This window comes from Procambarus clarkii, chromosome 65 (genome assembly GCF_040958095.1).
Source record: "Procambarus clarkii isolate CNS0578487 chromosome 65, FALCON_Pclarkii_2.0, whole genome shotgun sequence".
Lineage (NCBI taxonomy): Eukaryota > Metazoa > Arthropoda > Malacostraca > Decapoda > Cambaridae > Procambarus > Procambarus clarkii.
In genome coordinates, this window is record NC_091214.1 from 26536120 (window position 1) to 26557504 (window position 21385).

At 49.7% G+C, this 21385-nt stretch overlaps 3 protein-coding genes across 3 annotated transcripts; 2 read left to right on the forward strand and 1 right to left on the reverse strand.

The window, feature by feature from the left end:
* The first annotated feature begins 251 nt into the window (after positions 1–251).
* LOC138355031 (probable serine/threonine-protein kinase clkA) lies at positions 252–2419 on the forward strand. Its single transcript, XM_069309741.1, has 2 exons — positions 252–1568; positions 1607–2419. The coding sequence occupies exons 1-2, from the start codon at positions 252–254 to the stop codon at positions 2417–2419; spliced, it is 2130 nt and encodes a 709-aa protein (XP_069165842.1).
* A 7124-nt stretch (positions 2420–9543) lies between these two features.
* On the reverse strand, positions 9544–10662 carry LOC123750686 (uncharacterized). The gene has a single exon (XM_045732786.2). It carries the CDS (start codon positions 10660–10662, stop codon positions 9544–9546), a length of 1119 nt encoding a protein of 372 aa, XP_045588742.2.
* Positions 10663–11713: 1051 nt separating this feature from the next.
* Positions 11714–19538, forward strand: LOC123750685 (type-2 ice-structuring protein). Its single transcript, XM_069309666.1, has 4 exons — positions 11714–11872; positions 11989–12189; positions 12426–12525; positions 19132–19538. Exons 1-4 carry the CDS (start codon positions 11809–11811, stop codon positions 19268–19270), a joined length of 504 nt encoding a protein of 167 aa, XP_069165767.1. The 5' UTR covers positions 11714–11808; the 3' UTR covers positions 19271–19538.
* Positions 19539–21385: the final 1847 nt, after the last annotated feature.

Consider the following 21385-nt stretch of genomic DNA (forward strand, 5'->3'; position numbering starts at 1 on the left):
CAAAAAAATTCTTTCTAACGTCTTTGTGGCTCATCTGGGTACTAGAGTTTCCACCTGTGTCCCCTTGTTCGTGTCCCACCCGTGCTGAAGAGTTTGTCTTTGTCCTGTCATATCCCCTGAGAATTTTGTAGGTGGTTATCATGTCTCCCCTTACTCTTCTGTTTTCCAGGGTTGAGAGGTTCAGCTCCTGTAGCCTTTCCTCGTAACTCATTCCTCTCTGTTCCGGGACGAGCCTGGTGGCATACCGCTGAATGTTCTCTGGTGTCAACAGTCATAGTGTCAACAGTCGTGGTGTCAACAGTCGTGGTGTCAACAGTCATAGTGTCAACAGTCGTGGTGTCAACAGTCATAGTGTCAACAGTCATAGTGTCAACAGTCGTAGTGTCAACAGTCGTGGTGTCAACAGTCATAGTGTCAACAGTCATAGTGTCAACAGTCGTAGTGTCAACAGTCGTGGTGTCAACAGTCGTAGTGTCAACAGTCGTGGTGTCAACAGTCGTAGTGTCAACAGTCATAGTGTCAACAGTCGTAGTGTCAACAGTCGTGGTGTCAACAGTCATAGTGTCAACAGTCATAGTGTCAACAGTCGTAGTGTCAACAGTCGTGGTGTCAACAGTCGTAGTGTCAACAGTCGTGGTGTCAACAGTCGTAGTGTCAACAGTCATAGTGTCAACAGTCGTAGTGTCAGCAGTCGTGGTGTCAACAGTCGTGGTGTCAACAGTCATAGTGTCAACAGTCGTGGTGTCAACAGTCGTGGTGTCAACAGTCGTAGTGTCAACAGTCATAGTGTCAACAGTCGTAGTGTCAGCAGTCGTGGTGTCAACAGTCGTGGTGTCAACAGTCATAGTGTCAACAGTCGTGGTGTCAACAGTCGTGGTGTCAACAGTCGTGGTGTCAACAGTCGTGGTGTCAACAGTCGTGGTGTCAACAGTCGTGGTGTCAATAGTCGTGGTGTCAACAGTCATAGTGTCAACAGTCGTGGTGTTAACAGTCGTAGTGTCAACAGTCATAGTGTCAACAGTCGTGGTGTCAACAGTCGTGGTGTCAATAGTCGTGGTGTCAACAGTCATAGTGTCAACAGTCGTAGTGTCAACAGTAGTGGTGTCAACAGTCGTGGTGTCAACAGTCATAGTGTCAACAGTCGTGGTGTCAACAGTCATAGTGTCAACAGTCGTGGTGTCAACAGTCATAGTGTCAACAGTCGTGGTGTCAACAGTCATAGTGTCAACAGTTGTGGTGTCAACAGTCATAGTGTCAACAGTCGTGGTGTCAACAGTCGTGGTGTCAACAGTCATAGTGTCAACAGTCGTGGTGTCAACAGTCATAGTGTCAACAGTCATAGTGTCAATAGTCGTGGTGTCAACAGTCATAGTGTCAACAGTCATAGCGTCAACAGTCGTGGTGTCAACAGTCGTGGTGTCAACAGTCATAGTGTCAACAGTCGTGGTGTCAACAGTCATAGTGTCAACAGTCGTGGTGTCAACAGTCGTGGTGTCAACAGTCATAGTGTCAACAGTCATAGTGTCAACAGTCGTGGTGTCAACAGTCGTGGTGTCAACAGTCATAGTGTCAATAGTCATAGTGTCAACAGTCGTGGTGTCAACAGTCGTGGTTCAACAGTCGTGGTGTCAACAATCATAGTGGCAACAGTCGTGGTGTCAACAGTCGTGGTGTCAACAGTCGTGGTGTCAACAGTCGTGGTGTCAACAGTCGTGGTGTCAATAGTCGTGGTGTCAACAGTCATAGTGTCAACAGTCATAGTGTCAACAGTCATAGTGTCAACAGTCGTAGTGTCAACAGTCGTAGTGTCAACAGTCATAGTGTCAACAGTCGTAGTGTCAACAGTCGTAGTGTCAACAGTCGTGGTGTCAATAGTCGTGGTGTCAACAGTCATAGTGTCAACAGTCATAGTGTCAACAGTCATAGTGTCAACAGTCGTAGTGTCAACAGTCGTAGTGTCAACAGTCATAGTGTCAACAGTCGTAGTGTCAACAGTCGTAGTGTCAACAGTCGTAGTGTCAACAGTCGTAGTGTCAACAGTCGTAGTGTCAACAGTCGTGGTGTCAACAGTCATAGTGTCAACAGTCATAGTGTCAACAGTCGTGGTGTCAACAGTCATAGTGTCAACAGTCGTAGTGTCAACAGTCGTGGTGTCAACAGTCATAGTGTCAACAGTCGTAGTGTCAACAGTCGTAGTGTCAACAGTCGTAGTGTCAATACACGTGGTGTCAACAGTTGTAGTGTCAACAGTCATTGTGTCAACAGTCGTAGTGTCAACACACGTGGTGTTAACAGTCATAGTGTCAACTGTCGATGTGTCAACTGTCGATGTGTCAACAGACATGGTGTCAATACACATGGTGTCAGTAACCAACCACAAGTGTCACCAACGCCGGCGGCCGCTCTGCCCAACAACTAGTGTTAAGGCAAGAAGAGAGCGTTGACCCACAGCTCATCAGTCCACCGGATAAACCGGTAACTCAGCCTATCTGGGAGGGCGCCCCGGCGCTCATGTGAGGTGTGAACGGTTACATCAAGTCCCGGGTCACGGGGCGGGAGGCTCTCCTGGGGTCCTGCCCCGTGATCAACACGACGCACTCCAGCACCCGGGAGCTCTACCAACCCTGCTAGGAGCGCCCACAATATGGAAGGATCCCAGAGGCACCGAACTGGTATTGAACTGAGAGCTACAACTTTCCGTGGGGCACACCTGAGCGAGGAGGTGTTTAGGTGGTCTGCGTCCTCGTCATATAGATTCAAAACCTCTATAATGTGGGTACTAACATTTCATTCACTTAGAGCATCAGAGTTTCGATCCCGAGATCAGTAAAACGGAAGGCTTTAGTCCATTGTGCGCACATAGTAATGTTGGTAGAACGACGGACCTCTGTTTTTGTGGTCCCGGATACGAATCTACCGATGGTCAAGGTGAATGATTTGTTACTAGCCAGATTATTGTGGCTTGCAATATGTATTTACTAGGAGGAGGAGGACCACGGGGTAGTTCTTCTCTCCCATCACCCCTCCCCTGCCACATTACACCCCACTTCTATTTCCCTCTCCCCCCTGTTCCCCCTCCTCCACTCCCCCCCTCCTTACACCCTTTTCCAGTCCCCCCGTTCCTCTCCCCTTCTTCCCTCCCATCTACCCTCTTTTCCCCTTCTCTCACCGACCCTCCTCTCCCTACCCTCCCCCTCTCCCTACCCTCCCCCTCTCCCCCTCTCCTTACCCTCACCTCTCTCCCAACCCTCCCCCTCTCCCAGAGGGGGAGAGTAGGAACTTTTACAGAACAGTGACGGAGGTTACAGAACAGTGATGGAGGTTACAGAACAGTGACGGAGGTTACAGAACAGTGACGAAGGTTACAGAACAGTGACGAAGGTTACAGAACAGTGAAGTCTTGCTTCAGTGTTTTATGCCAAGTGGAGGGCCTTGCTTCAGTGTTATGGCTGGTGGAGGGTCTTGCTTCAGTGTTATGCCAAGTGGAGGGTCTTGCTTCAGTTTTAAGGCAGATAAAAGGTCATGCTTCAGTGTTATGGCTGGTGGAACGTCTTGCTACAGTGTTATAGCCGGTGGAGGGTCTTGCTTCAGTGTTATGGCCGGTGGAGGGTGTTGCTTCAGTGTTATGTCCAGTGGAGGGGTCTTGCTTCAGTGTTATGGCCTGTGGAGGGTCTTGCTTCAGGGTTATGTCCCCTCCCTGTCCAGCTTGTTGTTGCCGTGGAGGGGCTTGGTGGGCGGCTGCCAGAGTGTGATGCTCCTTAGGGCGGTCCCCTGCCCTTTTGTAGCCTTGTGCTCCTGCTGCTGTCCTCACAAATTTTGCTGGATGCCTTTTCCTTTTCCTTATGTTTCATTTTTCTCCCTCCCCTCTTCTTCTATCTGCTTGTCGTTTTCTGCCGACCTTTTGCTTGTTTTGTTTCTTCTTTTGGACTTCTTCTATTTTGACTCCCGGGTGTTTGAGGAGGCATACTCTTGCACCCGTAGAACTGTAGTACCCAATGTCGCGAGCGAGGGAAACCTTTTATTGTCAATTCTCCTTTCGTCACTGAACCCGATCTCAACGGACTGACAGTTCTTAAGGTGGCGTTTGTGGGGTGTATACTCACGACGCACCCCTAGGAGGCCCCAACATGGTCGGCGATAGCTTCTTGTTGGGTGCCCTGCCTCTAATTGTGGCTCCTTGGTGGGTGTGGGAACACATTCATGAATGAATGTTTTTCCCTTTCGTACCTATGTCACATTCTGTTCCCCTTTTACCTTCTCAGGCTCGTGGGGTGGGCGACCAAGCCCCCGAGTCAGACCGTGTTGGAAGACCGGGCTCTGTAGCCTCCGCTGCATTGGGCCCCGACCTTGCTCCTCCTTTGATCTCTCTGACTACTACCCTCGGCTCCCCTCCCTCCTCTGTGGTTGGGTCGAGCCCCAAGCCCCCATTTGTGACCACCTCGTCCCCTGGCACGGTTCAATCTCTCGTTGTGACTTCTGTGCCTTTTACCCCCCCTCTCTCTCTCTGGGGGTTCTCAACGCCGTCCTCGACACGGCTGCACTCGCTCAACTCCTTCCCATACTGATGCGTATCAGGCCTTGTTTGGTCCCGCTTCGTGGGCCAAATACTTTGATCTCCCCTTCTTGATTCTGCACCTCCTGACGATTTCTCCCTTCATAGCCACCTTGTTGATTCCGTAGATGCCTCTGTTACTTTCCACCCCACCTGTCTCGGTGCATGTGTCGTTGCTGCTCCTTCTCAGGATGCAGCCTCCCGCTTGGCCGCCTTGTCCTGCCTTGGTGAAACCCCTGTTCGAGTCTCCAAGAATGCTCGATTGAATGCCAGTGTTGGCACTATTCTCCTCCCACCCCTACCGGTGTTCGGAATCTCCAGGACTGCCACGATGATATTCGTCATATCCTCGATGCCCAGGGCCATTCTGTCCTCCAGGTAGACTCGTTTACTCGTCCCCGTCAACCCCTTCGAGTTGTGAAGATCACCTTTGATGGTAGGACCCTTCTGCCCTCTTGTCATTCTTGCTGGTGCCTGGTGCTCTATCCAGTAGTACATTCCATCTCCTCGGCTCTGTAATAAGTGCTGGAGGTTTGGGCATGGTGCCCTCCGCTGCTCTGGAACTGTCTCTCTCTGTCCTTTGTGTGGGGGCGAAGGTCACTCTAAGTCGGAGTGCACTTCTCCCCAGGCTCGCTGCCTTAATTGTATTGAGGCCCACCCTGCCTTCTCCTGTGCAGGTCGTTCTTCGTCCCACTTTGTAACTTTATGGTCATCCCCTTGAGTACAAAGATTCCGTGAATCTTTTGGGGTTATTCTTTGATACTCGTTTGTCTTGGTCTCCCCATATCTCTTACCTCAGTGTTGAGTGCTCTAAGGCCCTTGCTCTCCTTCGGGTATTGTCCCATACTTCTTGGGGAGTGGATAGGCGCACTCTCCTTGCTTAACATTCCTCTCTCGTCCTGCCTAAGCTCGATTATGGTTGCCCTTCTTACTCGACTGCTTCTCCTACTCTTCGCTGTCTTGATGCTTTGCACCATACTGGGTTACTTCTTAGTTCTAGTGCCTTTCGTTCGACTCCCGTCCTCAGCTTGTATGTTGACATTGGCTTCCTGTCTCTCTAGGACCGCCGTGATCGCTACTGTCTTCGCTATCTTGCTCAGTCCTTGCAACATCCTTCCTCTCGCCTCTGTCGTGCTTTAACTTTTACCCCTCCTGTGGTTCCTATTCCTCTTCACCACCTCCCTCTTTCTGTCTGGTTATCTCGCTTACAGGATTCTCTTTCCGTTCGTATTTCTAATATTTCTCCTTGTACTCACCCACCTAGTTGGGTGAGTACGTGTCACAACGTTGCCCCAGCCGTCCTCGTGTTGTTCCTTCTTTAACCCCATAGAGTGTTCCCCCTTCCGCAGTTTTGTACATCCTTGACCCACATCACTAACGCTTTTACCCCTCCTACGGTTCTAAAACGCCTTTCCCTTGAGCACTTTTCTTTTCACTCCCGCTCCGTTTCCGTCTTCACCGATGGGGTCTAAGTCTGCGGACGGGGTTGGCTACTTTGTTGTTTTTCCTGATTGCACTTATATGTGTCGCTTACTTCCGGAGACTATCCTCTTCACAGCAGAGCTTTATGCTATTCTCTATGCTCTTCGTCTCCTGCTGTCTCGTTGTCAATCTTCCTTTGTTGTTGTTGTTGACTCTCGTAGTTCCCTCATGGCTCTTGGGTCCTTTAATCTGGTTCATCCAGTGGTTGGCGAGATCCAGCATTGGGTGTTTCTTGTTCACAGTTAATTTAAGTCGGTTGAGTTTTGTTGGGTTCCCAGCCATATTGGTGTCTCTTTAAATGAGCGTGTGGATGCTGCCGCTAGGGAAGTAAGTAATTATCAAAAAGAAGGCACCAAGCTGGGAAGGTTATGTAGCACCATCAAATGTGCTGGATAATCAGAGGGCGCTAAATATCACCAAGGACGCCAATACGAGAACAGAAACGCATAAGGCGAACGATATCAAAAGTATCAGAGTCACCAAGAACACTATCGAGAGACAAGCGACTGCGGGGGATGGTCGGAAAACAAGACACGCTCGTTCTGGAAGTCAGAACATTCAACAAGGATATGCACGATCGTAAGAGGGACAATGCAATTAAGACAATAAGGAGCAGGGCGGCGCTCCATCAAGTGACCACGAGTTAAGCGAGTATGGCCAATATGCAACCTCGCCAGAGCCGTTTCCCATCGCTAGTTATGCTGGCAGGAGGACGGCCACGAGGACACACAACCTTTAAGAGAACGTAGTTTGTTGCCAGTAACAGACGACCAACAAGCCTGCCAACGGGTAAGGATGGAGGAATGGATAACCTGGTAAAAGTCGGTATAAGGAATACCATTACGAGAGATGGGACAAGAGCGGACAGCTTCCGCTTCCCAGCGACCAGGACAAGCACCAAGCATCGGTTCCTGGAGACAGACACCAAGAGGCAAAACCCGCGAAATCAGAAGTTGGGGTTCAAGGAAATTAGCGTAATAACCTCAAACGTTCCATTGAAGAATAGACATCAACGAGAAGAGAAAGGACAACAACAGAGAACAAGGAAGGAACAAAGGCGAAAGAGCAACACAGCACATTAAAGAAGATCAGGGTCGGGATCAGGGTCAGCAAAGTCAGGTTTAGGGGGCATGGGTAAACTGAGCAAAGACGGAGGGAAGGAAGCAGGAGAACAGACCAGAGGCGGATGGGTGTGGTCCAAAGGAGGAGGAGGAAGAGGAGGAGACAACCGAGAGGAGCAGTCAAGGACAGCAGCAGGAAGAGGAGGAGTAGAAAGGGGGTAGCGTACCTCAGCCAAGGCACCAACCAAGAGGGAAGCGGGGCCAAAGAAACCTCCATAGCAGGAACAGGGGCACAACCACCGAAATGGGAGGGGAAGGAGCGATAGAGGCAGAAGTAGGGACCGAGGAAGAAAGCGAAGCCTTTATACCTGCCGGAGAGGAGGAAGGAGAGGACCCAGGCTTACGCTTCTGACTTAAAAAGACCGGTGTCCCAGCAACTACTTACCGGGCAACGGATTCCAGTGTCTCAACAGAAGCTGAACGAGAGCACACACTACGGCCAGTAGGAGAACGATGTACATCAGCCCGTACTGACAGGCAGCGGGGAGAGTCAATAGACGGAGGGGAAGGAAGGGGAAGAGGATCGGAGAGAGACAAGGAAGAAGACACAGGAGACAAGACAGACCGGGCAGAAAGAAGGGGAACCCCAGACAGAGGACCAGGAGGGGGACCCTTCGGGACAGAACTCAAAGGAACAGAGGAGGGGGCAGTGGGCGTATCAGGGTCCAAAGCCCGGAAACGGTTGTGAGTCTGAGGAAGGTGGGAAGGACGAGGAGAGGAAGAGCGCAACAAGGGACCATAAGAGACGTTAGCAAAAGGCGAACCTGGCGTCTCGCCTCAGGAAAAGATAAACGCTCCCGGTGCTTCAAGTTGAGGACGGCTGCCTCAAGCTTGTAATGGACACACGCACGGGAGAAGGTAGGATGGGCCTCACCGCAATTGAGGTAGCGAGCCTGGGGAGAAGTGCACTCCACTTAGAGTGACCTTCGCCCCCACACAAAGGACAGAGAGAGACAGTCCCAGAGCAGCGGAGAGCACCATGCCCAAACCTCCAGCACTTGTTACAGAGCCTAGGAGAAGGAATGTACTCCTGGACAGAGCACCTGGCACCAGCAAGAATGACAGAGGGTGGAAGGGTCCTACCATCAAAGGTAATCTTCACAACCCGAAGCGGTTGACGGCGACGACCACGAGGGGGACGAGTAAACGTGTCCACCTGGAGGACAGAATGGCCCTGGGCCTCAAGGATATGCCGAATATTATCATGGCAGTCCTGCAGATTCCGAACACCGGCCGCAACATGGGGCGGGAGAAGAATAGTGCCAACACTGGCATTCAACTGAGCGTTATTGGAGACCCCGAACAGGGGTCTCGCCAAGGCAGGATAAAGCAGCTAAGCGGGAAGCAGCATCCTGAGAAGGAGCAGCAACGACACGTGTACCGAGACGAGTGGGGATGAAGGTAACAGAGGCATCCACGGAATCAACAAGGTGCCTATGAAGGGAGAATTCGTCAGGAGGCGCAGAATCAAGAGGGAGGATATCAAAGTATTTGGCCCACGAAGCAGGACCAAACAAGTCTTGATATGCATCAGAACGGGAAGGAATCCAGCGAGTTCGGCCGTATCGAGGACGGCCGCACTCGCCAAAAGAATAACCAAAAACTCTGAATATCACCAGTTATGGCTGGTGGAGGGTCTTGCTTCTGTGTTATGGCTGGTGGAGTGTCTTGCTTCTGTGTTATGGCTGCTGGAGGGTTTTGCTTCAGTGTTATGGCTGGTGAAGGATCTTACTTCAGTGTTATGACAGGTGGAGGGTCTTGCTTCAGTGTAATGACACGTGGAGGGTCTTGCTTCAGTGTTATGGCACGTGGAGGTTCTTGCTTCAGTGTTATGGCTGGTGGAGCGTTTTAATTCAGTGTTATGGCTGGTGGAGGGTCTTGCTTCAGTGTAATGACACGTGGAGGGTCTTGCTTCAGTGTAATGACACGTGGAGGGTCTTGCTTCAGTGTAATGACACGTGGAGGGTCTTGCTTCAGTGTAATGACACGTGGAGGGTCTTGCTTCAGTGTAATGACACGTGGAGGGTCTTGCTTCAGTGTAATGACACGTGGAGGGTCTTGCTTCAGTGTTATGGATGGTGGAGGGTCTTGCTTCAGTGTTATGGCACGTGGAGGGTCTTGCTTCAGTGTTATGGCTGGTGGAGGGTCTTGCTTCAGTGTTATGGCTCGTGGAAGGTCTTGCTTCAGTGTTATAGCTGGTGGAGGGTCTTGCTTCAGTGTTATGACTGGTGGAGGGTGTTGCTTCAGTGTTATGGCTGGTGGAGGGTGTTGCTTCAGTGTTATGGCTGGTGGAGGGTCTTGCTTCAGTGTTATGGCTGGTGAAGGGTCTTACTTCAGTGTTATGGCTGTTGGAGGGTCTTGCTTCAGTGGTATGGCTGGTGAAGGATCTTACTTCAGTGTTATGACTGGTGGAGGGTCTTGCTTCAGTGTAATGACACGTGGAGGGTCTTGCTTCAGTGTTATGGCAGGTGGATGGTCTTGCTTCAGTGTTATGGCTGGTGGAGGGTCTTGCTTCAGTGTTATGGCTGGTAGAGGGTCTTGCTTCATTGTTAAGGCAGGTGGAGGGTCATGCTTCAGTGTTATGGCCGGTGGAGGGTCTTGCTTCAGTGTTATGGCTGGTGGAGGGTCTTGCTTCAGTGTTATGGCTGGTGGAGGGTCTTGCTTCAGTGTTATGGCTGGTGGAGGGTCTTGCTTCAGTGTTATGGCTGGTGGAGGGTCTTGCTTCATTGTTATGGCAGGTGGAGGGTCTTGCTTCAGTGTTATGGCTGGTGGAGGGTCTTGCTTCAGTGTTATGGCTGGTGGAGGGTCTTGCTTCAGTGTTATGGCTGGTGGAGGGTCTTGCTTCAGTGTTATGGCTGGTGGAGGGTCTTGCTTCATTGTTATGGCAGGTGGAGGGTCTTGCTTCAGTGTTATGGCTGGTGGAGGGTCTTGCTTCAGTGTTATGGCTGGTAGAGGGTCTTGCTTCATTGTTATGACAGGTGGAGGGTCTTGCTTCAGTGTTATGGCCGGTGGAGGGTCTTGCTTCAGTGTTATGGCTGGTGGAGGGTCTTGCTTCAGTGTTATGGCTGGTGGAGGGTCTTGCTTCAGTGTTATGGCTGGTGGAGGGTCTTGCTTCAGTGTTATGGCTGGTGGAGGGTCTAGCTTCATTGTTATGGCAGGTGGAGGGTCTTGCTTCAGTGTTATGGCTGGTGGAGGGTCTTGCTTCAGTGTTATGGCTGGTGGAGGGTCTTGCTTCAGTGTTATGGCTGGTGGAGGGTCTTGCTTCAGTGTTATGGCTGGTGGAGGGTCTTGCTTCAGTGTTATGGCTGGTAGAGGGTCTTGCTTCATTGTTATGGCAGGTGGAGGGTCTTGCTTCAGTGTTATGGTCGGTGGAGGGTCTTGCTTCAGTGTTATGGCCGGTGGAGGGTCTTGCTTCAGTGTTATGGCTTGTGGAGGGTCTTGCTTCAGTGTTCTGGCTGGTGGAGGGTCTTGCTTCAGTGTTATGGCTGGTGGAGGGTCTAGCTTCATTGTTATGGCAGGTGGAGGGTCTTGCTTCAGTGTTATGGCTGGTGGAGGGTCTTGCTTCAGTGTTATGGCTGGTGGAGGGTCTTGCTTCAGTGTTATGGCTGGTGGAGGGTCTTGCTTCAGTGTTATGGCTGGTGGAGGGTCTTGCTTCAGTGTTATGGCTGGTGGAGGGTCTTGCTTCAGTGTTATGGCTGGTGGAGGGTCTTGCTTCAGTGTTATGGCTGGTGGAGGGTCTTGCTTCAGTGTTATGGCTGGTGGAGGGTGTTGCTTCAGTGTTATGGCTGGTGGAGGGTGTTGCTTCAGTGTTATGGCTGGTGGAGGGTCTTGCTTCAGTGTTATGGCTGGTGGAGGGTCTTGCTTCAGTGTTATTGCTGGTGGAGGGTCTTGCTTCAGTGTTATGGCTGGTGGAGGGTGTTGCTTCAGTGTTATGGCTGGTGGAGGGTGTTGCTTCAGTGTTATGGCTGGTGGAGGGTGTTGCTTCAGTGTTATGGCTGGTGGAGGGTCTTGCTTCAGTGCTATGGCTGGTGGAGGGTCTTGCTACTCGTCTAGACCCGTACGGCCGTCCCCGGACCCTGTGACCCGGATCTTGGGACCCCGACCAACACCCTCGCTATCCAAGGTCTTAGAGCTGTTGCAACAGTCTGTTGAAACCAGTTCACAGAAGTTTAGCCAGGCCGAGCCAGACTTGTAATCTGTTCTTATCACCCGACGTTTCAAATTGTATTAACAAAATATTATTTGTGTAAATTAAACCAATAAAAAGTATTCAAACCAGTTTTGTGTTTATAAATCCTGTGTACTCTTGTGCCTCACCTCCTTGGCTGTAACCACTCATGTGAGGACTACCCAAATTGGGTGGTTCGTAACAACTGCGACAGTTTTAACCTCACATGCGCACATTATTGCGACATAAGAGATGGGAAATACCTCGAGGAGTCACAGCTGGTGAGAAACATGACAAATACAGGAAGAATGTCCTAACTGATGATGAAGCTGACGATATACTGTGAGAAATTAATGATAATAGAGAGAAGGCTGAGGTGCTGGGTATAAATAGAGGCTCGTGTGTGTGTAGAGCTCACTATAGAGGCCTCACCTGCTGCTGACAACACCTCTATATTGGGTGTGACTCTTCCTCGGGTGTTGAAGATGACGTTTGTACTTGTCTTGCTCCTGGTCACCGTAGCCGGCCTCGTCCCAGTGCTGGCTCACCGTAAGTGTCACTTTCCTCTCTCGTGACAGTAAGTCGTACCTATACCTAGGTCACCATTGTCGCCTCACAAACCCGTAATATTTCCTTCACCGTCGGTTGTCTCTCCCGCCCGACAGGGTGCCCTCCGCCCTTCGAGCGCCTGGGGGAGGACGTGTGTGGGCGCGTGGTGATCGCGCAGCCCCTCGACCAGTCCGCCCCGGCCGTGACGTGGGAGGCGGCCAGGGCCGGCTGCAAGAAACTTGGCGGTGACCTTATCGTTCTTGACGAATGGGAGAAGATCCAGTTTATCTCCAGATACATCGATCAGAAATTCCCAGGTATGAAGTTGAGGACGTTTGTGCTGTCTCGTGAGACCTAACTTGATGTGACCTGATATTTTGAGTTTATTTAACCCTGAAGAAATCACTTCTCTCTCTAACTAGCGTGTTATAACTTTACAGTATTTACTTTAATATAAAAATTCACCAGAATGAGAAATGCGTTGTGTGGTTCCTTTAGACTAGCGGAGCCATGACTTGACTCTACTTTTCTAAACTTTACTTCTCTCCCCAAGCTGAGTCGACGGCCGGATACATCTACTGGGTGGGTGGCCGCACTTACGCCGGCACCTGGAAATGGGTCAACGGAAAGCTTATCAACCTCAAATCAAATGTGTAAGTGAGCCATATGTTGCACAGTTGTTGTGCAGGTGTGTAGGGGTTGGTGCAGGTGTGTAAACTCACTTGTGGAGGTGTGTAGAGGTTGGTGCAGGTGTGTACACACGCTTGTGGAGGTGTGTAGAGGTTAGTGCAGGTGTGTACACACGCTTGTGGCGGTGTGTAGGGGTTAGTGCAGGTGTGTACACACGCTTGTGGAGGTGTGTAGAGGTTAGTGCAGGTGTGTACACACGCTTGTGGCGGTGTGTAGGGGTTAGTGCAGGTGTGTACACACGCTTGTGGAGGTGTGTAGAGGTTAGTGCAGGTGTGTACACACGCTTGTGGAGGTGTGTAGAGGTTGGTGCAGGTGTGTACACACGCTTGTGGAGGTGTGTAGAGGTTGGTGCAGGTGTGTACACTCACTTGTGGAGGTGTGTAGAGGTTAGTGCAGGTGTGTACACACGCTTGTGGAGGTGTGTACACACGCTTGTGGAGGTGTGTAGAGGTTGGTGCAGGTGTGTACACACGCTTGTGGAGGTGTGTAGAGGTTGGTGCAGGTGTGTACACACGCTTGTGGAGGTGTGTACACACGCTTGTGTAGGTGTGTAGAGGTTGGTGCAGGTGTGTACACACGCTTGTGGAGGTGTGTACACACGCTTGTGTAGGTGTGTAGAGGTTGGTGCAGGTGTGTACACACGCTTGTGGAGGTGTGTACACACGCTTGTGTAGGTGTGTAGAGGTTGGTGCAGGTGTGTACACACGCTTGTGGAGGTGTGTACACACGCTTGTGTAGGTGTGTAGAGGTTGGTGCAGGTGTGTACACACGCTTGTGGAGGTGTGTACACACGCTTGTGGAGGTGTGTAGAGGTTAGTGCAGGTGTGTACACACGCTTGTGTAGGTGTGTAGAGGTTGGTGCAAGTGTGTACTCACGCATACATTAGCATTCAAGGAGAGTTTCGGGTTCTGGGTCCCCGGCTTTCAGTCCCCGAGTTGCTTAGTACACTGGCCCGAGACTCTTGCTCTGCGTCATGTCCAGTTCTTGTAACTACCCGTGTCGTTAGTCTCAACTACCTGCTTGTTTAACTTGCTCACTATTCTTACACTGTAGAAGGCCTTCCTTACATCACTATCACTCACTACCTTACACTGTAGAAGACCTTCCTTACATCACTATCACTCACTACCTTACACTATAGAAGACCTTCCTTATCACTATCACTCACTACCTTACACAGTTGAAGACCTTCCTTATCACTATCACTCACTACCTTACACTGTAGAAGACCTTACATCACTATCACTCACTACCTTACACAGTAGAAGACCTTCTTTATCACTATCACTCACTACCTTACACTGTAGAAGACCTTCCTTATCACTATCACTCACTACCTTACACTGTAGAAGACCTTCCTTATCACTATCACTCACTACCTTACACTGTAGAAGACCTTCCTTACATCACTATACATTAGAGTTTGTAGTGTCCCTATGTGTGCTCTAGCTACCCCTACCATAGTGTCCCTGTGTGTGCTCTAGCTACCCCTACCATAGTGTCCCTGTGTGTGCTCTAGCTACCCCTACCATAGTGTCCCTGTGTGTGCTCTAGCTACCCCTACCATAGTGTCCCTGTGTGTGCTCTAGCTACCCCTACCATAGTGTCCCTGTGTGTGCTCTAGCTGCCCCTACCATAGTGTCCCTGTGTGTGCTCTAGTTACCCCTACCATAGTGTCCCTGTGTGTGCTCTAGCTACCCCTACCATAGTGTCCCTGTGTGTGCTCTAGCTGCCCCTACCATAGTGTCCCTGTGTGTGCTCTAGCTGCCCCTACCATAGTGTCCCTGTGTGTGCTCTAGCTGCCCCTACCATAGTGTCCCTGTGTGTGCTCTAGCTACCCCTACCATAGTGTCCCTGTGTGTGCTCTAGCTGCCCCTACCATAGTGTCCCTGTGTGTGCTCTAGCTGCCCCTACCATAGTGTCCCTGTGTGTGCTCTAGTTACCCCTACCATAGTGTCCCTGTGTGTGCTCTAGCTACCCCTACCATAGTGTCCCTGTGTGTGCTCTAGCTACCCCTACCATAGTGTCCCTGTGTGTGCTCTAGCTACCCCTACCATAGTGTCCCTGTGTGTGCTCTAGCTGCCCCTACCATAGTGTCCCTGTGTGTGCTCTAGCTACCCCTACCATAGTGTCCCTGTGTGTGCTCTAGCTACCCCTACCATAGTGTCCCTGTGTGTGCTCTAGCTACCCCTACCATAGTGTCCCTGTGTGTGCTCTAGCTACCCCTACCATAGTGTCCCTGTGTGTGCTCTAGCTGCCCCTACCATAGTGTCCCTGTGTGTGCTCTAGTTACCCCTACCATAGTGTCCCTGTGTGTGCTCTAGCTGCCCCTACCATAGTGTCCCTGTGTGTGCTCTAGTTACCCCTACCATAGTGTCCCTGTGTGTGCTCTAGCTACCCCTACCATAGTGTCCCTGTGTGTGCTCTAGCTGCCCCTACCATAGTGTCCCTGTGTGTGCTCTAGCTACCCCTACCATAGTGTCCCTGTGTGTGCTCTAGCTACCCCTACCATAGTGTCCCTGTGTGTGCTCTAGCTACCCCTACCATAGTGTCCCTGTGTGTGCTCTAGCTACCCCTACCATAGTGTCCCTGTGTGTGCTCTAGCTACCCCTACCATAGTGTCGTAGGGGTAGCCGGTCGTAGGGGTAGCAGGGAGCCGGTCGGCCGAGCGGACAGCACGCTGGATTTGTGATCCTGTGGTCCTGGGTTCGATCCCAGGCGCCGGCGAGAAACATTGGGCAGAGTTTCTTTCGCCCTATGCCCCTATTACCTAGCAGTAAAATAGGTACCTGGGTGTTAGTCAGCTGTCACGGGCTGCTTCCTGGGGGTGGAGGCCTGGTCGAGGACCGGGCCGCGGGGACACTAAAGCCCCGAAATCATCTCAAGATAACCAAGATAACTCTCCTATTTGTACTCACCTATTTCTGCCTGCAGGATCGAGCATCAGCTCTTGGATCCCGCCTTTCTTGTCCTTTCTCTCTATCATATGTATTTTTAAAATTGTGATAGAGTTGGCTTTTACAATTGTTCTCCTTTATTTCATTTTGGGTTTCCCACTACTCTCACGCTAAATGAAAACTTTCTAACATCTCTGTGACTCGTCTGTTTTTCCAGCTTCCACCCATGTTCCCTTGTTCAGTTGGTGTTCACTGTGAACATTTCGTCTATGAGAAACAATCACCTCAATCTCTCTCAAACAAAAAACTCTCAATCACCTTAAGTATTTTATACGTAGCTCAGATCTTCCCACTTATTCTTCTTACCCAGCGTCGTCAGGTTCAGTTCCTTCAGTCGCTCTTCATACCCCAATCACTATTACTCGCTTACGAGGCTCGCAATTCTGGTACGAGCCTCGTCGCAAACTTCTGAACCTTTTCCAGTTTAAATATGTGTTTCTTCAGGTGGGGGCTTAAATTCATGCTCTAAGACTGGTCTCACATAGACAAAGTGGTTTTAATGCCTCCTTACTGAGAGTACTGAATGGTGTTCTAACTTTTGGTATCATTGAGCACGTTGCTGTCGTTATCCTATTTATATGTGCCTCAGGCGTTAGATTAGGTGTTATGTCCACGCCCAGGTCTCTCTCTCGAATCGTGACAGGAAGGTAATTTCCCTTCATTGTGTACTGTCCCTTTGGTCTCCGGTCACCTAATCTCATTTAAATAACGTAACTCTTGCTTGTTTTAAACTCCTCCAGTAGACTTTTCTCTGACCATCTCTGCAGCTTGTTCAAGTCCTCTTGGAGGATCCTACAATCCTCAGCTGACAACTCTTCTCATTAATTTGGAGTCATCTGCGAACATTGACATACAGGACTCTGTTCCTGTAAACATGTCGTACACGTATATTAGAAATAGAATTGGTCGCAGCACCGATCTTTGAGGTACTCCACTCGTTACTGCTTGCCAGTCCGACTTCTCGCCCCTTACTGATTATCTCTGGCTTCTGCCTGTTAAGTAATTCCTTACCCATGCTAGGGCTCTTCCCCCTAGAGCGACTGTCTCGCTTCATGCAGGTCGAAGTTCAATCCCCGACCGTCCAAATGATTGGGCACCATTCCTTTCTCCCGTCCCAACCCAAATCCTAATCCCGACCCTTCCAAATGCAATATAGTCGTAATGTTTTATTGTTTTTCCCTTGATATTTCCTCCCTCCTGCTTGCCTCTCATGTTTGAACAGCAGTCTTCAGTTCGGTACTGTAGCAAAGGTTTTTTTTTGCAGTCCAGAGACATGCAATCTGCACATCATTCCCTGTCCTGCCTTATTCCTGTTACTTTATCATTCAATTTCTAAAGGCTTGTTAGGCATGATTTCACTTCTTTGAACCCATGTTGGTGTTTGTTTACAAACCTAATGTTTTCTAAGTGTGTAACCAGTCTTAACCTGATTATTCTTTCAAGTACTTAACAGGGGATGCTTTTCAGTGATACTGGTCTGTAGTTGTGTCTCTTCCGTATCACCTTTCTTGATAATTGGTTTAACATTTGCCTTCTTCCAGCAACTGGGTAACTCTCCCTTCATAAGTGACTCATTATAGATCCTTGCCAGAGGCACGCTGAGGGCCTGCGCTGCCTCTTTTAGTATCCACGGTGATACATTGTCTGGTCCAATTGCTTTAGTTGCATCCAGTGTTGTCAACTGTTTCAGTACCTTCTCTGCTATCACTTCTATATCCGTTAGTCTCTCGTCTTGGGGTCATTTTCTCTTCTACCAATGGGAACTGCTCAGGCTCGGTTGTGAACCCTCCTTGAAAACTGCCATTCCATACCTCGCAGAGTTCCTTGTCACTTTATGTATACGCCACTTATGTTTCCCATAGTCTAACACTTGCCCCTCACCAACATTAATTTTCCTTCTTATATGACTATTGCTTTGATCGCAATATCGTTCTCATAATTTCTTTCCGATACTTCCCTTATATTAATGTATTCGTTCCTGGCACCGTTGCCTCTAATTCTTTTGTCCTCTGTTCTTCTTCCCTCCTGCTTCTCATTTATGCTTCCTGACACTGTCTATTAAGCCATGGGTTATGTTCCCTCCCATTATTTTATCTGTTACTGTTGGTATAAAACTCTTCGGCCGCCTTGCAACTCCGCTTGACTAGGTCCATCACATCTTGTATTTTGTGGGTGTGTACTCACTTATTTGTGCCTACAGGATCGACCTCTAGCTCTTGGATCCTGATTTTCTTGCTGCTGGTTGTCTAATGCAATTACTACTGACTTATTTCCCTATCTTACTTGCTTGTAAAGTTGTGGATTGAATTAGCCTCTACAACCTTCTCCTTTAGGTCATTCCATTTACTCACTACTCTTACGCTAAAATAAACCTATCTAATATCTCTACGACACTTCTGAGTCTCAAGCTTCCCTCCGTGCCCCCGTTCTTCAGGTATTCATGATAAACATTTCCTCTGTTTCCACCCTGTCATTTCCTCTAAGTATTTTAGACGTCTGAATCCTGTCCCCTCTCTCCCTTCTCCTTTCTAAGATCGTCAAATTTAGTTTCTTCAGTCTGTCTTCGTACCTCATCCCTCGCAGCTCTAGGACGAGTCTTGTTGCAAACTTCTGCCCCTTTTCCAGCATCCTTATGTTTTTTTTTAAGATTGGGGTTCCACGATTGGGCGGCATACTCTAAGACTGGCCTCGCATAGACGGTATACAGTGATCTAAAAGTTTTCTTTTTCAAGTTTCTGAAGGATGTTGTGACTTTTGCCAGAGTAGAGTATGCGGCTGCCGTTATTCTATTTATATGAGCCTCTGGAGTTAGGTTTGGTGTTATGTCCACTCCCAGGTCTTTTTCTCTAGACGTTATAGGGAGGTAGTTTCCCATCATCGTATATTGACATTTCGGTCTCCTGGCTCCTGTCCCCATTTCATCCCATGCACTAGTTAGTGTTGAACTCTAGCAGCCATTTCTCGAACCTGCTCTGCAACCTGTTCAAGTCATGGAGGATCTGACACTTACTAATCTGTCTCAACTCTCCTCATTAGTTTTGCATCATCTGCAAACATCGACATAAAAGACTACTCCTGCAGTCAAGTCATTTACATAAATGAGGAATAGAATAGGACCCAGCACCGATCCTTGAGGCACCCCGCTTGTTACTCTACGCCAGTCCGACTCCTCGCCCCTCACTGTCACTCTGACACCTGTCCGGCAAGTGTGTGTGTGTGAAGCAGCTCGTGGGTGTGCCTCTTTACATATATATATTGTAGTTTACCTCAAGAGTACCTGTAACATAACTACAGGATGACCAAACCACACATACATCAGAAGTTGACGAAACGACGACGTTTCGGTCCGTCCTGGACCAATATTGACCAATATCAAGTCATGTGTGATGACGTCTCCTCATCTTCTGGTGTGAGGTTTGGTCACCATATCTTCATCCACGTCATTGTGACTCATCATCTGCAACACAATGACATTCTGCAACAACATATGTGTGCCACCTACAACATAATAATCCATTACACATCATACATGGTCTTATAGGAACCCACATTATCATGCTACATAATACCGAGCTAACCTTGATGCATGATGCTGTTGTCTCTGGCCGCAGGTGGACGCCGGACAGACCTCTGAAGGACGGGAAAGAGAGGGCGACCATGCTGGTCCCCGTCGACCAGACCCACAAGAGACGCTACCTCCTGGACTACGAGATCACCAGAGTGGCGCCCGCGTATATCTGCCGGGCCTGAGGGGCGGCTGGTCTCCTGAGGGGCGGCTGGTCTCCTGAGGGGCGGCTGGTCTCCTGCAGGGCCGCGGGGGACACAACACGTGACAAGAACAATCAAGAACAAGAGAACAACAGAACAAGAGAGGAATAACATATTCTTCGTTCATTACAGCTATTGATAATTTCCTTAAATCCAAGATTCAGCTCGAACTACCGTCCAAAACATGGCAACATCTGACTTTTGTATTGTTTGTAAAGTGTTTAACATTAAAATAGAGATGTTGGTGTAATATTATTTTAGTTGAGGCCTTGAAGGGTTGAGGGAGGGAAGGTGTGTTGGTCTCGTGGGAATATGACACGAGAAGGACCAGGTAAACACCTGAGAGGAGAGAGAAGAGAAAGAGGAGGAGGAGGAAGGAGATAATTAATGATGCTTCAACATATAGTTTCTAACCATCCTCGTTATCTCCCACACTGTCCCATATATTGTCCCACACACTGTCACACTCACTGTCACACTCACTGTCACACTCACTGTCACACACACTGTCACACACACTGTCACACTCACTGTCACACTCACTGTCACACTCACTGTCACACTGTCACACACACTGTCACACACACTGTCACACTCACTGTCACACTGTCACACTCACTGTCACACTCACTGTCACACTCACTGTCACACTCACTGTCACACTCACACTGTCACACTCACTGTCACACACACTGTCACACACACTGTCACACTCACTGTCCCACACACACTGTCACACTCACTGTCACACTCACTGTCAACCTCACTGTCACACACACTGTCCCACACACTGTCACACTCACTGTCACTCACTGTCACACTCACTGTCAACCTCACTGTCACACACACTGTCCCCCACACTGTCACACACACTGTCCCCCACACTGTCACACACCCTGTCACACTCACTGTCACACTCACTGTCACACACACTGGCACACTCACTGTCAACCTCACTGTCACACACACTGTCACACACACACTGTCACACACACTGTCACATACACACTGTCACACTCACTGTCACACACACTGTCACACTCACTGTCACACTCTCTGTCACACTCACTGTCACACTCACTGTCACACTCACTGTCAACCTCACTGTCACACACACTGTCACACACACTGTAACACTCACTGTCCCACACACACTGTCACACTCACTGTCACACTCACTGTCACACACACTGTCACACACACTGTCACACTCACTGTCACACTCACTGTCACACTCACTGTCACACTCACTGTCACACTCACTGTCACACTCACTGTCACACACACACTGTCACACTCACTGTCACACTCACTGTCACACTCACTGTCACACTCACTGTCACACTCTCTGTCACACTCACTGTCACACACACTGTCACACTCACTGTCACACTCTCTGTCACACACACACTGTCACACTCACTGTCACACACACTGTCACACTCACTGTCACACACACTGTCACACACACACTGTCACACACACTGTCACACTCACTGTCAACCTCACTGTCACACACACTGTCCCACACACTGTCACACTCACTGTCACTCACTGTCACACTCACTGTCACACTCACTGTCACACACACTGTCACACTCACTGTCAACCTCACTGTCACACACACTGTCACACTCACTGTCACACACACTGGCACACTCACTGTCAACCTCACTGTCACACTCACTGTCACACACACTGGCACACTCACTGTCAACCTCACTGTCACACACACTGTCACACACACACTGTCACACACACTGTCACATACACACTGTCACACTCACTGTCACACACACTGTCACACACACTGTCACACTCACTGTCAACCTCACTGTCACACACACTGTCCCCCACACTGTCACACACACTGTCACACTCACTGTCACACTCACTGTCACACTCACTGTCACACACACTGGCACACTCACTGTCAACCTCACTGTCACACACACTGTCACACACACACTGTCACACACACTGTCACACACACACTGTCACACACTCACTGTCACACACACTGTCACACTCACTGTCACACACACTGTCACACAATTGTCACACTCACTGTCACACACACTGTCACACACACACACA